Here is a 15,315-nt window from a genome sequence, read left to right as displayed (position 1 = left end):
CCCGCCGCTCTAGGAGGCGCCGGAGGTCCGTGCTCGGTGGTTCTCCGAGGAGCGCGACCCCGGCGTGAGGCTGGGCGGCCGGTCCGGCGGTCCGCTCTGTCCCGCGGCGAATGGGAGGCCCCTGTGAGGGCTGCAGTATCCCGTGAGGACCAGAGCGCCCAAAGTGAAAAATGTCCGCTGTGTAGGTTTTTTTTTTTTTTTTTTTGGCCACTGCTTGAGGCATGTGGGATCTTAGTTCTGCAACCAGCGATCAGACCCTCACCCCTTGAAGCCCAAGGTCTTAACCACTTGGACCGCCAGAGAAGTCCCTACTGTATGGCTCTTCTTTTTTTTTCTTTCTTTTTTTTTTTGCCTTGTAATGTTGATGCTTTTGAACTGTGGTGTTGGAGAAGACTTTTGAAAGTCCCTTGGACAGCAGGGAGATCCAAGCAGTCCCTCCTAAAGATCAGTCCTGAGTGTTCATGGAGGGACTGATGTTGAAGCTGAAACTCCAACACTTGGCCATCTGATGTGAAGAACTGACTCATTTGAAAAGACCCTGATGCTGGGAAAGATTGAGTGCGGGAGGAGAAGGGGACGACAGAGGATGAGGTGGTTGGATGGCATCACTGACGAGATGGACATGAGTTTGAGTAAACTCTGGGAGTTGGTGATGGGCAGGGAGGCCTGGTGTGCTGCAGTCCGTGGGGTCGCAGAGTCGGACACGACTGAGCGACTGAACTGAACTGAACTGAACGTTTCAAACAAGAGTGTTCTCCGAGATGCTTTGCTCTGGCATATCTGCGTAAAGCCTGTGATCTCATGGGGATGAATCTGTCTTAAGCACTGAAAACTGAAGCGTGCAGTGGCTTGGAATCAGAATTCATAGCAGTCTTACTTTAGATCCCAAGTCTTCTTTCGATTGCACTTCGCTCTTCCGGGGATACAGCGGAATGTCTGCTGAAAGATCCGCAGCTGCGGGTGCTGTGCCTGCAGGAGCGTCCCAGGTGTGTCCACTTGCTGAGCGGAGCGCACAGCATCGCCTCAGGGCCGCGCTGGGTGAGGAGCCCCGCCGGAAACTGCACGTGGCCCAAGCGGAAAAACTCATTCCGGCCAAACTCCAGCTTTCAAAACTTCACGCTCTTCTGTGGTGTCAGATGCACTGATTTTTGCTCACACGCTCGAGGTGGTCAAAGTATCCAGCAGCTTCCTAACAGGGTTAGAAGTGCTGTGGATGGAGGGTTTTTAACACTGCCTGGATATAGGGATCATTTACTTTTGGGCCTCTTCAAAGCTTTTATTTATGCAAGTGTTAATTAAGATCCGCCTTAGTGGAGAGACAATCTGACTTTGATAATGAATTTTTAATATATGTCATGGTTCCTGGTTTTAGGGGCATAAACCAAGGTTGGAAAAAGAACTAGCAGAAAGTCACTAACAAAATGAGGGAGCAGAGGAGAAACCAAAGGGAGTGACAAAAATAGGGAGATCATTAAGTTAAGGAAGGGTTAGGGAATTTTCTGGAGTCCAGTGATTAAAACTCTGCACTTTCACTGCCAGGGGTGGGTTCAATCCCTGGTCAGGGAACTAAGATCCCACTGCCTTGCAGAAAAAAAGGGGGATAGGTTGTGGGGGTGGTTAAACTTGAGCTGGATCTTGTGGAAAGGTTGAGACTTGGATTAATCTCCTGGAAATGGAAAAATAAGGAAATAAGATGGATTTGTTTGTCCAGGGACTGGTTTAACAAAAATTTTAAAACCAGACCTTGAATGTTATTTATTCTGACACTTTCCTAGCTGAGAAGTGCTCAGGAAGACACATCCTACATCTAGGTCTTGACCACAACTCAACTAGGGGTTCCCTGCAGAGGTACCCCCAATAGATCTACCCATTCCAGAGGTTCCTGGCTTAAACCTACCATCCCCTATGCCCACCCCAATCGAGATTTCTTACAACCCCTTTTCTCAGAGGTTATTATAACTTAGAGAATTCTGGATAGTGCTTTATATTCATTTTAAAAACTTTATGGGAAATTTTTAACATACACAAAAATTGAGAAAATGTTTAATGAACGTCTATATAGAAACATCATTCATCTTCAATAGTTATTATGTTCAGTTTTTTTCACCTAGAACCCTGCCCCTCCAAATGTAACCTAGCCCTTAATTAACCATTTACAGTTATTATAAAACACTGGCTTTGTTCCCCGTGTTATACAATATATCCTCGTAACTTATTTATTTTATACATACTTATCTTAATCTGTTAACCCTGTCTTGCTCCTTCCCCATCCCCTCTCTCTAATGGTAACTAATAGTTTTCTATATATGTGAGTTCTGTTTCTTCTTTGTCATATTCACTATTTTATTTTTTACATTCAACATGTGATATCATACATTGTGTCTTTTCTGATATTTTCACTTAGCATGATGCCCTCCAAGTCCATCCATGTTGCAAATAAAAAATTTCGTCTCTCTTTATGGTTGAGTGGGACTTCCCTGGTAGCTCAGTGGTAAAGAATCTGCTGGCCAATACAGGAGATGCAGGTTTGAACCCGGGGTCAGGAAGATCTCTTGGAGAAGGAAATCACAACCCATTCCAGTATACTTACCTGGGAAGTCCTATGGACATAAGAGCCTGGCAGGCTGCAGTCCATGGGATCACAAGAGTCAGACACTAAACAACAACAAATATTCCATCATATATATATACTGCATCTTCTCTGTATGTTCATCTGCTGATGGACATGTAGGTTGCTTACATATCTTGGCAATTGTAAACTGATGCAGCCACTATGGAACACAATATGGAGATTTCTCAATACTACTGTGAACACAAGTACATGTGTCTTTTTTTTAATTTATTTTTTAATTGAAGGAAGACATGTATCTTTTTAATTAATATTTTACTTTTCTGTGAATGAATACCAGGAGTGGAATTGCTGCATCGTATGGTAGTTCTTTCTTTAGTTTTTTGAGAAAACTCTGTTTTCTCACCACATTTCTCAGTGTTTTCCACAGTGGCTGCACTAATTTACATTCCCACCAACAGCATAGGAGGGTTCCTTTTTCTCTACACTGTTGCTAACATTTATTGTTTGAGACTTTTTTGATGATAACTGTTCTGAAAGGTGAAAAATGGCCGTTGAAAAAGTGTTGGACCATAAACAAGGCTGAGCGCTGAAGAATTGATGCTTTCGAATTGTGGTGCTGGAGAAGACTCTTAAGAGTCCCTTGGACTGCAAGGACATCAAACCGGTCCATCCTAAAGGAAATCAACCCTGAATATTCATACTGAAGCTGAAGCTCCAATACTTCAGCCACTTGATGCAAAGAGCTGACTCATTGGAAAAGGCCCTGATGCTGGGAAAGATTGAAGACAAAAGGGGAAGAGGGCAGCAGAGGATGAGATGGTTAGATAGTATCATCAACTCAGTGGACTTGAATTTGAGCAAACTCTGGGAGATAGTAGAGGACGGAAGAGCCTGGCATGCTGCAGTCCATGGGGTTACAAAGAGTTGGATATGACTTGGTGACTGAACAACAAATTCTAAAAGGTGTTAAGTGATACCTCAAAGTGTTTTTTTTTTTTTAATATATATTTATTCTTACTTATTTATTTGGCTGTGCCAGGTCTTAGTTGTAGCATGCTAGTTCCCAGACCAGGGCTCAGACCCGGGCCTCCTGAACTGGCAGCTTGAAGTCTTAACCACTGGACCACCAGAGAAGTCCCTGTTTATTAGTTTTTGGGTTTTTTTGTTTGTTTGTTTATTAGTTTTTAACAAAAGGATCACTCTGGGTGCAGAGGGAGGTCATTTCTGTGGTTTGGATGATACTCAGGTTTTGCCCGTGTATAGACGTGATGGTCTACACAGTGTCAGATTTCATTTTCTTGGGCTCCAAAATCAACGTGGATGGTGACTGCAGCCACAAAGTTAAAAGATGCTTGCTCCTTGGAAAACAAGCTATGACAAACCTAGACAGTGTATTAAAAAGCAGAGACATCATTTTACCAACAAAGGTCTGTTTTGTCAATGCTATGATTTTCCCAATAGTCATGTATGGTTGTGAGAGTTGGACCATAAGGAAGGCTGAGTGCCGAAGAATTAATGTTTTTGAATTGTGGTGTTGGAGAAGACTCTTGAGAGTCCCTTGGACTGCAAGGACATCAAACCAGTCCATCCTAAAGGAGATCAACCCTGAATATTCATTGGAAGGACTGGTGCTGAAGCTGAACCTCCAATACTTTGGCCACCTGATGCGAAGAACTGACTCATGGGAAAAGACCCTGATGCTGGGAGAGATTGAGGGCAAGAGGAGAAGGGCAAGAGGAGAGGATGAGATGGTTGGACGGCATCACTGACTCAATGGACATGAGTTTGGGTAACTCCTGGAGTTAGTGATGGACAGGGAGGCCTGTCGTGCTGCAGTTCATGGGGCCGCAGAGTTGTACACAACTGAGTGACTGAACAAGACGTGATGTTGGAGTGACCTTGTTTTTGTCTTAATCCCTTGTGGTCAGAGTCGCCTTGTCAATGTCCTGTGAGATAACCATCACTCACTGCTGTGAGGAGAGCTCACAGGGGGAACTCTGGGTGTCAGTGTGAGTGTATCCCATTCAACAGGAGAGCTCAGCCGTGGCCTAGCGGTGAGTTTCTAGTATCAGGTCAGCTCCTGGAAGTCAGGAGCTGCTGCTTTTCACTTTCTCAAGGTTCCTGGAGAGATGAGGGGAAGGGAAACTTGAGGACACCTTCGTCTGATCATCCCATTTCTCTGTGAGATTGAAGCAAGGCTGTCTTGAGAGCTAGGATGCAGGAGAACATCAGGGATCTGACAGCAGGGAAGGTCCCAGAGTTATCGGACCGGGATATGCCAGGAGCATTGAGGGTGTCTTGACGTTAGTGACTCTGACTCAGTGAGACAGCACAACCGTGATGTTCTGCCGCCCTGTTGTGCTGGGCGGTCTGTGCTTAGAGGAGGAGGAGAGTCTAAGAAGGATTGGAGTTTCTGTCACAAACATGTCCCAAGAGCTCTGAATCATAGCTTTGCATTTTAGTGGCTATGTGACCCCCTCAGATCCTGCGTCTGTAAAATGGGGGAAATATCAACACTTCAGAAGGTTGTTGTGACATTTGAATGAGTAAAAAAGTATCAGGTATTTAGGACAGCGCCTGGCTTGAAGAAGCACTCAGTAAGTATGAGCTCTAATGCCGTCTTCTCCCTTAATCACAAAATCAAGTCTTTCTACTTTAGTATTCTAACACCAAGGTCTGGGAAGGTGTACGTGGTGGGGGAAGAGGTGAGAAATCATTCCTTTACTCCTCTGATGAAACAAAATAAGGAGAGAAACAGGGTAAAGAAACAAACAGAAGGAAATGAAAAGATGAGGAGAATCACTAGGTCTACAGTGAACTTCAGTCTAACAGCATATTCCCAGGGGATCAAGTATTTTGGGGTGCATTTAAGGTTTAATACCAGTCCGTGTGTTTTTTTGTTTTCTGTTTTGTTTTTTTCAAGTGCGTGTGTTTTAAGGTTTAAGATAATACCAAGATAATATCTTATAGCTGCCTTTAACAAGATCATTAAAAAAAAAGATCATAACACATTTTTGATACATAGCAAAATTTTATTAAGAAAATACACACATCTCAGAGTTTTAGATTAACATATACACACGACTATATGTAAAACAGATAACCAACAAGGACCTACTGTATAGCACAGGGAACTATATTCAATATCTTGTCATAACCTCTAAGGGAAAAGGATCTGAGAAAGAATATATATATATATATGTAACTGGATCATTGTGCTATACACCTGAAACTAACACGACATTGTAATGAACTATACTTCAATTAAAAAGAGAAAATACACTCATCTCAGTAGACTTATATATCACAAATGAGAAAAAACAGTTCATACCATTAGGAAGTTTTTAGACTGACTCTTGGAAGCATCTGAAATATGTCAATCTGGTATAATACACTCTCCATAAGGCTTTCCCCTTAAACTGGTATTTCCATAGGCTATTACCACAACACTGCTTATTCCAAATACAAAGGTGAGAAGGGGTAAGCAATGACTTTTGCTGTGTGCGGCTCCCTTCAAGGCAATGATGAATGCTTCGCATGTTACCAAAGGAAATACAGTATCAATTGCAAAAACACAGCTTTAATTTCAGTTAATTTTGAAGGTGATTAGGCAGTTTAATAAATCATTAGGCAGAAATGTTATTGTGTCAAATATTTAACTAAAATAGGCTTCAGAAATTCCTAAATTCCACATACGATTTGACCTACTATCAGTATTTTCCATTATGACATTTTAATGGAAGAAGTTATAGACATGCATATAATAGATATCATTAAAAATACATGTCCCAGTTCATGTTGACACTGGCAGATGTCAAGATACAAAGTGTAGTACAGAAACCAACACAACATTGTTAAGCAACTACACTTCAATTTAAAAAAGAAAGTTAAAACAAGATACAAAGTGTTTAAGTGCTACTGAAACAGTGATAGCAGGTGGTGGTTTTTTGAAGATACGCAGCTAAAAATGTGAGTGAAAGTGAGTCACTCAGTCGTATCTGACTCTTTGCAACCATGAGCTATACAGTCCATGGAATTCTCTAGGCCAGAATACTGGAGTGGGTAACCATTCCCTTCTCCAGGGGATCTTCCCAACCCAGAGATCAAACCCAGGTCTCCTGCATTACAGGCAGATTCTTTACCAGCTGAGTCACAAGGAAAGCCCTTGTGGTAATTTTTGAAGATTACCAAATCAAAAGATGTTAGTGAGCTGGAAGTTTTGGTGTAATTTATCAAAGTCAAAATCAGATCTATTGTTTACATTCAGTAATTAAAATGCTTAAGACTGATGGATTAAATAGGTTTATACTGTATTTGAATTATAAATGGGAACAAAGTTAAAAAAGAAAAATCACATGAACCAGTAAAACCCATTACAAAGGCCCTAAGACTAATGTTATGTGATTAGGTGAAAATTTTTCACTTGAAATAACAATTCTTAAAGCTAAGTTATTTAAGATCCAGATAAAATCGCCTGTCACAGAGGCTCCTCTTCCCCACAAAGGGCTGAGATGAGGCATAACTCTGCCTCTCACCAGCAGAGAACTTGGGCAAATCTTTTTTTTTTTTTCGATTTTCTTTTTTCTGGGCAAATCTTTTAATCTCTCTGTGCATCTGTGTCCTTCTCTGAGAAAGAGGCTAGTGACAGAAGGTGGTTGTGAAGATTAAGTATGCTGCCTCATGTAAGACGCTTAGAACAATGCCCAGCAGACTAGGTGCTATCCATAAAATTTAGTTTATCATCATTTGCTAACTGAACATACCTGATGTGTTGGTGATAATTCAGTGACCATGTAGGAATCAACAATTTGCTAGAATGACACTTAAAATTAGGAAAGTCAAGGAGAACGGTTTTCCCAGAACATAAAAGGACATACTGAAAACTGGGGAATAAATACCCATTAATTTCCCCTTTGTCTTAAAACTTTTAAGAGTGTGCTGAATGTAGGGGTAATTTCCCATAAAGCAAAGTAGCAAATACATCTTTATTTGGGAAAAACAGAGTTGATTAAATAGCCACGTCAAAGAGTCAGTTTACTGGCAAAAAGCTGTTACAGAAAGATGCAAAGCATCCAAGTCACATGACTTAAATTTGTGTATTTTATGTCACTGAACTATGCACACGTTTCCAGACCTTTTTCTCCTTGAGAGGCACTGTCCTCCATATCCATGTAAGGAAAACAATTATTGTTTTAAAATCTAATCATTGGTTTATCTGAGTAACTCCTGGCAAGGATTAAGGGAATTATGCAATAAGAATCGTGTCCTAATTAGGCCCAGTTGAATTTGTAAAATTCCAAACAAAGCATTGAGCTTTTTCTCCACTTCTATTAAAACATCTTGATTTCAGATGAGGGGTAAGGTTTCTGTAGTAAAACTGTCTTGATCACTTTAAATATTATGTATGTTACTCTATTTAGCTTGTCTGTGGAGGACTGATCTCTTTTTAACATCTGGGTGAACATCGAAATGCCAGTCATAAATTGGTTGAGAGCCAAAGTAGACAAGGAGTGTCTCTGCTGTTTTCTATAAAGTCAGCAATACGCGTGTACCTATCTTGGCTGGAAATATGATATTGGTGCTACTTCATTAGCATGGTCCCTTTAAGTGGAATCCCAGTAGAGAGCTTTGAGCTTTATATTAATGTTCTCTAGTATTCTGTATGCTCAGCAGAGCTGATTCCGATTTGGTGAATTTAACAGAACCCTGGAGCTGTTCCGGGCTTGAAGAGGTTATTTTTGTGGGATACTGAATGGGCTTGGGAAAAGCAACAGCAGCATCTAGATGAAATGTTTTTCCTAAGGCAAGAGTTTTCCCACTACCCTGCCACCCCTGTTGGGCTTTCTCAGTAATCTGAGAGTAAATAATGCTCTATGCCCCTCAATAACTATTATACTTTGGTCTTAATTCATTAGCAACTCCTTTGCAAAGGAAAATGTGGAATCTTATTTCTCCAGAGTCTGATAATTTAGAGAAAGAAAAGACAAAGGATAGGGTAAGTTATATCCTAAGACAAATAATAATAAGAGAACAAATATCTACTTGATAATCTTTTATAAGTGAAAACTAGTTGCTAGGTTTTACTCAACAAAGTATATTAATCTAATTAAGAACTGAACAATGTTCTAATTATGTATTTTCAGAAGAAGCTGTTTAAAAGTTTTGTATTGCTGGTCTTATGAGCATCCGGTTATACATAACAAAAGCAGATGAAACAAGTTTGGTCTAAGAACAGAATTTCAGTTTTCCAGAGAGAGCACATACTATCTGAGCGCTTAAACACACACCACACTCAGGACTCCGGAGCAGGGTCACACATATATGTCCTCTGCACAGCAGCATGGGCACACCTCGGAGATTATCAGAAGTGCAAAATCTCAGGCCCCATCTCAGGCCTGCTGCATCAGCAGGTGGGTTGGTTAGCTCCCCACGACAACCCAGCTCCTGGTGGTGGTGGTGGTGTGGCGCCCTTAGAGGGACCAGAGGCACCTGCATTTTAAAACTTCACAGTAATTTGGTGGCCACTCCTGGTTAAGAATCCATCCCTTAAAATTTAACTAAAATCTTTGACACTTTTCCCATTATAGTCAATAAATCTTTACCCTCACTTGCTATCCAATTTGTTTCACAGTACAGGTTGGCAGGTCGTTCCAGATTAGAAAAACATGAATGCTCACTTTTCCCTACTAAATAATTTGACAGCCTGATCTACAGAAGTTCTCCTCTCTTCAAAAGAGCGAAAATAACTGTCCATTGCTATTAGGTTCAAATGTTGTTTCTTTTCCAATTTGCTGCCATGATGCCACTCCCTCCCCTACCACCATGAGAGTTCTGCTTGAATTCTTAGCTTAAATAATAAAACATTTTAATTTACATCCAAAAATTTGTTACATGTTGAAATTCTGGTTGGTAAATAACACATAATGAAAGTAGGCAGGTTTTATTCTGTCTTATTTAAATAAGCAGGCTATATGCCATTTAGCCTTGTTTTTTCCTTAAAATATTTTCATGTATACTGTATTAGACACATTTGAATTAGCAAACATCTGAGTAAAATTACTTTAATTTTGCATTTTCCTGTCTTCAAGAAGAACTGAGTGGAAAAACAGGTTTGTAATTATTTTACTTGTAACGTTAAACTAAAATCAAGATTTCACTGAGAGTATTTTTCTGGATGATTTTGACAAAGGTAACATGAAAACCATAAGCCTTTCATCTTTAATTAAGGAAAACAGTGATCTGATTGTTTATTTTACCAAACAGATAAAACATACCTCTGATTTTACTCATCTGTTAAATATATTTAACCAACTACATTTTTCCATACTCCAAATGGCAATGCCATTTTGAGCCTTCTTAAAACACTGAATTATATTCAAAATTACTATGAATCAATCAATCTCTACCTATTAGGTAAAAGGAAACGGGAACATAAAAATGAAGCCCTTTTATCGCCCTCCAGAATATCACATCTAACATATCAAGGACGGTGGAGGGAAGCATCAAATAATGTGCACACTGATATGCAGCTTTGAATAATTTTTTATAGTTTATCTTCTAGAATGAGCATTTTAAAGTTTTGTTTGTTGCCCCAAAGCAACTATGTTAGGGTTATATATAGCAAGACTACTTCTCAAAATGTTTGGGATTTTCCTTTAGAACTCTCCAATGTGTAAGCCACATAAGAAAATCAATTTTACTAGCTAGTTGTTACCCATGTTACTGGGACTAAAAATGACATTTACTGGTCTGAACACCTATTCACTCCCACTTAGCTCTAAATTAATTTTGGTGATTTAAAAAAATTAAATCCATCTCCAATGGAGAAGGAGTTAGTTATTACTACTAATGATATTTAAAGGAATGTATCATAGGACCATTCCAAAATTATCTCAATAAAGACCATCACTACTGGAATAAGGGTATAGATACACGTAGATGAGTCTAAATGTGACTCATTTAGATGGGAAACACATGGTCAATTTGTTAAAAATCACATCAAAAATCATAATTTATGAGGTCTACCTAAACCCCGTTCTTTAGAATCATCCAGGAGAAAATGAAAATGTGTTTTTCATAATAAGCAAACCTAAATTTCTAGTTATGTAATAAAAATAGCATAATTAAAGCAATTAAATTTAAGATATTACCTTTATTTTACAAAATTATACTGTGATTTCACACACTGTTGAAAACAATGACTATTTGTCTAAAGACAGCAATAGTTCCTGTTTCACTTTATAATTAAGCTTCAGTTTAGTCCCAGAAAATAAATAATAGGGTAGATTTTTCTGTATCTGTCTACTGGAAAGGCATCTCAGAGGATGAAGGTCAAATAAAGCAGATAAAAAAGGATATGTTTAGATATTGACAACCTGTCCTCAGACTTTGGTTAAATTTGGCTTCTCAAAATTCTGTACTCATATCCACAGAAGTAAATTTCTATTTTAGTAGCCCCAGAAGAACTGGACAAGAGATTTTTAGCTATAGTAGTAACTAGCAAATATTTTGCTAAGAGTGAACAAGAGCACAAGTGAAGACACTCACAAGAACATTTTTAATATCTCTGATGTGATATGAGCTACAAATGAGAATGAAAGCATTCTGGCCATTTGATTGCAGGGTGCAGGTGGGCATTAACAGAGTAGTCAACACATCCACCCTGGTACAGGAGTGTAGGTTCATGGGCAAAAATAAAGTGGAGGGAGGTTTAAACACAGAAAAAAACATGAATTTCAGAACATTATCTCTTTCTGTCTGAAAAAAGGAGCTCCCTGACACACGGGAAGTATCAGTGTGCCCTTCTACTCTGTTATCGGGGGAGGGCGCGCCGCAGCCTCTGGCCACTCATACACATCGGGCAGCAGGGAATCGTACTCGCTTCGCCATATTCTTTCTCTAATGTATTTGGCCTTGTCCTCAGGTTCTGGGTATCGGAAAGCCATTTTATTAGCATACAGGTATTCTGTAACCTGAAAAATAATAAGATTACTGTATGGCTCTGAGTATTAACCTATTTAAGAGAAAAGGTATTATTAAAACACAAAGTAATGAATTTGGAAGGATGGTGTTTTTTTCCAAAATAAATTTGACTCATTTCAAAACATTCAGAAACTATTAGACGATTAAAAATATCTGCAATCTCACCATAAGTTTGATATGTTTTAAAGTGACTTTAACATCCCCCTCGCCCTGAAATGTCAGCATGTCCTTGACACTGCAGTGACTTTCCGATTTACCGTGTGTGGGTCCAGCAGACCCACTTGGGTAGCCTGTCCTGCCTGTATCCTTTCCCACAGCCCTGCCAGGACGTGTGTGGGAGACTCGGCTTCCTGGTCACAGCTGATGGGGCTAGGGTGAACATCTAACCCAAGTGAGCCAGGTGTTTTTGCTCTACAATTTCGATGAAAGGACACAGAAATTATTACAAATTAGGTGTTGGACACTAGAACTATAAGGTGAAGTAAAGTGAGCGCTGGAACCTGTACTGGTAATAGCTCAGCACCACCAGCACTGAGTGTCAGGCATGTTTTATGCGCTCTACACGGGCGTCGCATTTAACCCTCCCAAGAACCCTGTAAGTACTATTGCTCTTCTTCTCATTTTATACGTGAGAACAACAAAGTCTGAGGAGTTTAAGTAACTTGCCCAAGGTATTTAAAGTGAGAAATATGTTTCAAACCCAAAGCATTCTGAGACTAGACCACAGACCATCCTAAAAAGTTAAGTTAGGTACTTCCCACCTAAACTGGCTCGAATGAATTTCTGATCTTTGTAGCAAGCCACACACCAAGACTGCTCGTGAAGATAAACCCTCTGAGTCTTGGTTATGTTGTAAAATGAGGCAGAATGAAAAAGCTTCCTCACAGGGTAGCACAGTATCTGTCATATAGTTAAATTCTCAAGTTATGGTCTAACTTTAAAAAGAACATAGTGATACGTGGTAGAAAAAATAATTTTTTTTCAAACAATTATGTCTCCTCCTCTAATATCCATTCTAAATGATGACTACTATTAGTTCTTTCCGTTTTCTAAAAGAAATATTTAAGGAAAAATGATGGTTATTAAAGGTAATCCTTGGTCTTAGGAACTCAATTTCATGATATTTTGTGATGGAAATGTGTCAAATTCAGTTGACCCTCAAACAACAAGGGGTTGAACTGCACAGGTCCACTTATATGTGAATTTATTTTACTAAATATATACTACGTGATCCCCAGTTGGTTGAATTTGTGGATGCAGAACCTCAGACACTGAGGACCAACAGTAAGGTAATATGTAGATTTTCAACTGCGCAGAGTCAGCAGCTAACTTTCGCATTGTTCAAGGGTCACCTGTATTGTCTAGTCTAATGCAGGAAACACGTCTGTATCCACTGGAAAGACTGGGGGCAGGGCCTGAGATCGAGTCCTCCTTGGGTGCACAGATGTCCAGCAGGTGACCAGTGGCTACGTGAAGCTGCCCGGTGGTGTGGGTAGTGCTGGGGGACAGACACGAAGCACTGTCTACTCTCCCGATCCCTCGACTCCTAAGGAGGAAAACCTCAGGACACAGGAGGAGGAGGGGGAAGAGACACAGTCCTGGGGGCTCTGCTCCTATACCATCCCCAAGCACAGATCTTCTTTTTCCGCACATATTTCCTTTCATGTGGACATCCTAGTAATCTAATTGACTGGCATCTTCCAAAATCTGTCCCACCTATAACATTCTAAAGTTGAACTCTATTCATCCAAATGCTGGGCTCTAAGTTCTTCAGCTGTTTTACAATAGTAAGGTATTCAGATTCCTAAGTCTGGCATTTGTGTATCTGTACAGCCTGTCTTAACTTCAAATCTTACCTGATGCCTTTTTCCTATCTATACTCCAGACTCCAGATCAACAGAATTATTTCCTAGGCATATTATTCTTTACCTATTCCCAATCTTTGCTTATTTTATGAGTATTAATATAATGCAACAATAACATTAATAGTCAAAGGGGTAAAATCTTATGATCATCAGTATTTAAGTTGAAAGTGCAGCTGATAAATTCTACATCTAATCCTGATATTTACGAATATCACATATTTTACGAATAGTGGAACTGAGGCCCAGGTTCACTCCCTGGTTGGGGGTACTGAGATCCCGCAAGACATGCAGAGCAGCCAAAAATAAAAAAGAAAATCTTAGTAAATAGTAGGAGCAGAAGCCTACTTCTTCAAAAAGATTTAAAAAGTACTTACTTTAATCCTTATTAAAATACAAGGATGTGTGCCCTTATCAACTCAATTGTTTAAAACTGCTCTTACATAGCTAGTAATTTAGTAAAATAGGGAAAAAGTGAGTTATATATATTTTTTAAAAAGTCATTTTCAGATGATTCACAACTCAACAATTCCAAAAGAATTAACTTTGTTCAACAAAGAACCTTATTATCAAATAAATTTATCAAAATACTTTCCCTATATATTAGAAATGATCAGTGAAGAAACATATATGGAAAGGGAAAATGTTATTTTAAAGGATAACGAAAATTTTGAATATCTATGAAAATAAATAATAGGAGACATGCCACATTTCGATGAAGAAAACAACAAAATTATGTTGAAAAACTTAGAGAAAAACCTTAGTAAATGGAGAGAGAGATACCAAATAGGGAAGAGTCAATACAGAAAGACTCAATTTCACCAGTTTATAAACATGACATAGTCTCACAGTTTGCAGGTTTTGAATTAAAAAAACTGACTCAAAAATTCATCCAAACGAATAAAAAGATAAGAATAGAAAGAAAATCCTGAAAAAACCATAATGATGGTTTCGTATGTATAATGTGTAGTATCAAATAGCATACATTAAGTTAAAACAGTGCCTAATAAAAGGTAAATATGGTCAGGAACAGACTCCTAGCAAAGGAAGCAATGTTTGTTTTTATGTTTACAAGAGCAGCATTCCCAATAAGCTGGTGCTGAGACAACTGGTTAACTATTAGGAAAGCATGTTTCTCTGTCTCATATCATACACTAAAATCTCAGAGGAATTAAAAAGTTTTATGTTATTAGAACATGCAAGTAGATGTTTATGACTTTGGAGAGGGAGAAAGCATTAACATCCACAGGAGGTAAGAAAACAATCCATTAAATAAACAGATCATTCCATTAAAAAAGTGTGAAAAATGTCACTAAGTTAAAATAAATGACAAAGGGGAAAATACCTACACCATAGAAAACAGAAGCATCATTACCCTTAATGTTTAAAGAGCCTACTGTTAGAAAGTAGAAGACAAGTACAAAAGGAATACTATTGTTCAATAAAAACACAAATATTCTTCAATCTAATAAAGTAAATGCTTTAAATGAAAATAACATGCAATTAAAAAAATAATTCTAAGTATTGGCAGAATACATTCCTATCTAACAGGGCAGTATAAATCAATACTTTTTTCTGAAAAATCATTTGACAGTGTTTATCAGAAGCCTTAACATGTCAATCCTTTTGTTCTTATGATGAGAAATTTACCTTAAGAAAAAATGATCACAAATGCATATAAAGACTTATTTGAGGATGTTCACTGTAATATTATCTAAGGATGTTCACTATAATATTATCTGAGGATGTTCACTATAATGTTATCTGAGGATGTTCACTATAGTATTATCTAAGGATGTTCACTATATTATTATTTCTTATGAAACAGAAGATGCTTAAATGTCCCCCAAAACAGAAATGGTTAAACAAATTATGATCTAACAACAAAGAGAATTCCAC

The 15,315-nt window shown here is 38.8% G+C and overlaps 1 protein-coding gene across 1 annotated transcript in view; it reads right to left on the bottom strand.

The window, feature by feature from the left end:
• Window positions 1–11,106: 11,106 nt before the first annotated feature.
• Window positions 11,107–15,315, bottom strand: part of ME2 (malic enzyme 2) — a 48,829-nt gene continuing 44,620 nt past the window's right edge. The window contains exon 16 of the mRNA XM_061131079.1: window positions 11,107–11,544. Within this exon, the coding sequence (XP_060987062.1) occupies window positions 11,377–11,544 (168 nt within the window). The 3' untranslated portion in view covers window positions 11,107–11,376. The remainder of the gene's footprint in view (window positions 11,545–15,315) is intronic.

This window comes from Dama dama, chromosome 27 (genome assembly GCF_033118175.1).
Source record: "Dama dama isolate Ldn47 chromosome 27, ASM3311817v1, whole genome shotgun sequence".
Lineage (NCBI taxonomy): Eukaryota > Metazoa > Chordata > Mammalia > Artiodactyla > Cervidae > Dama > Dama dama.
The sequence above is the reverse complement of the archived record's forward strand: the minus strand, read 5'-3'. Positions and strand labels throughout refer to the sequence as shown.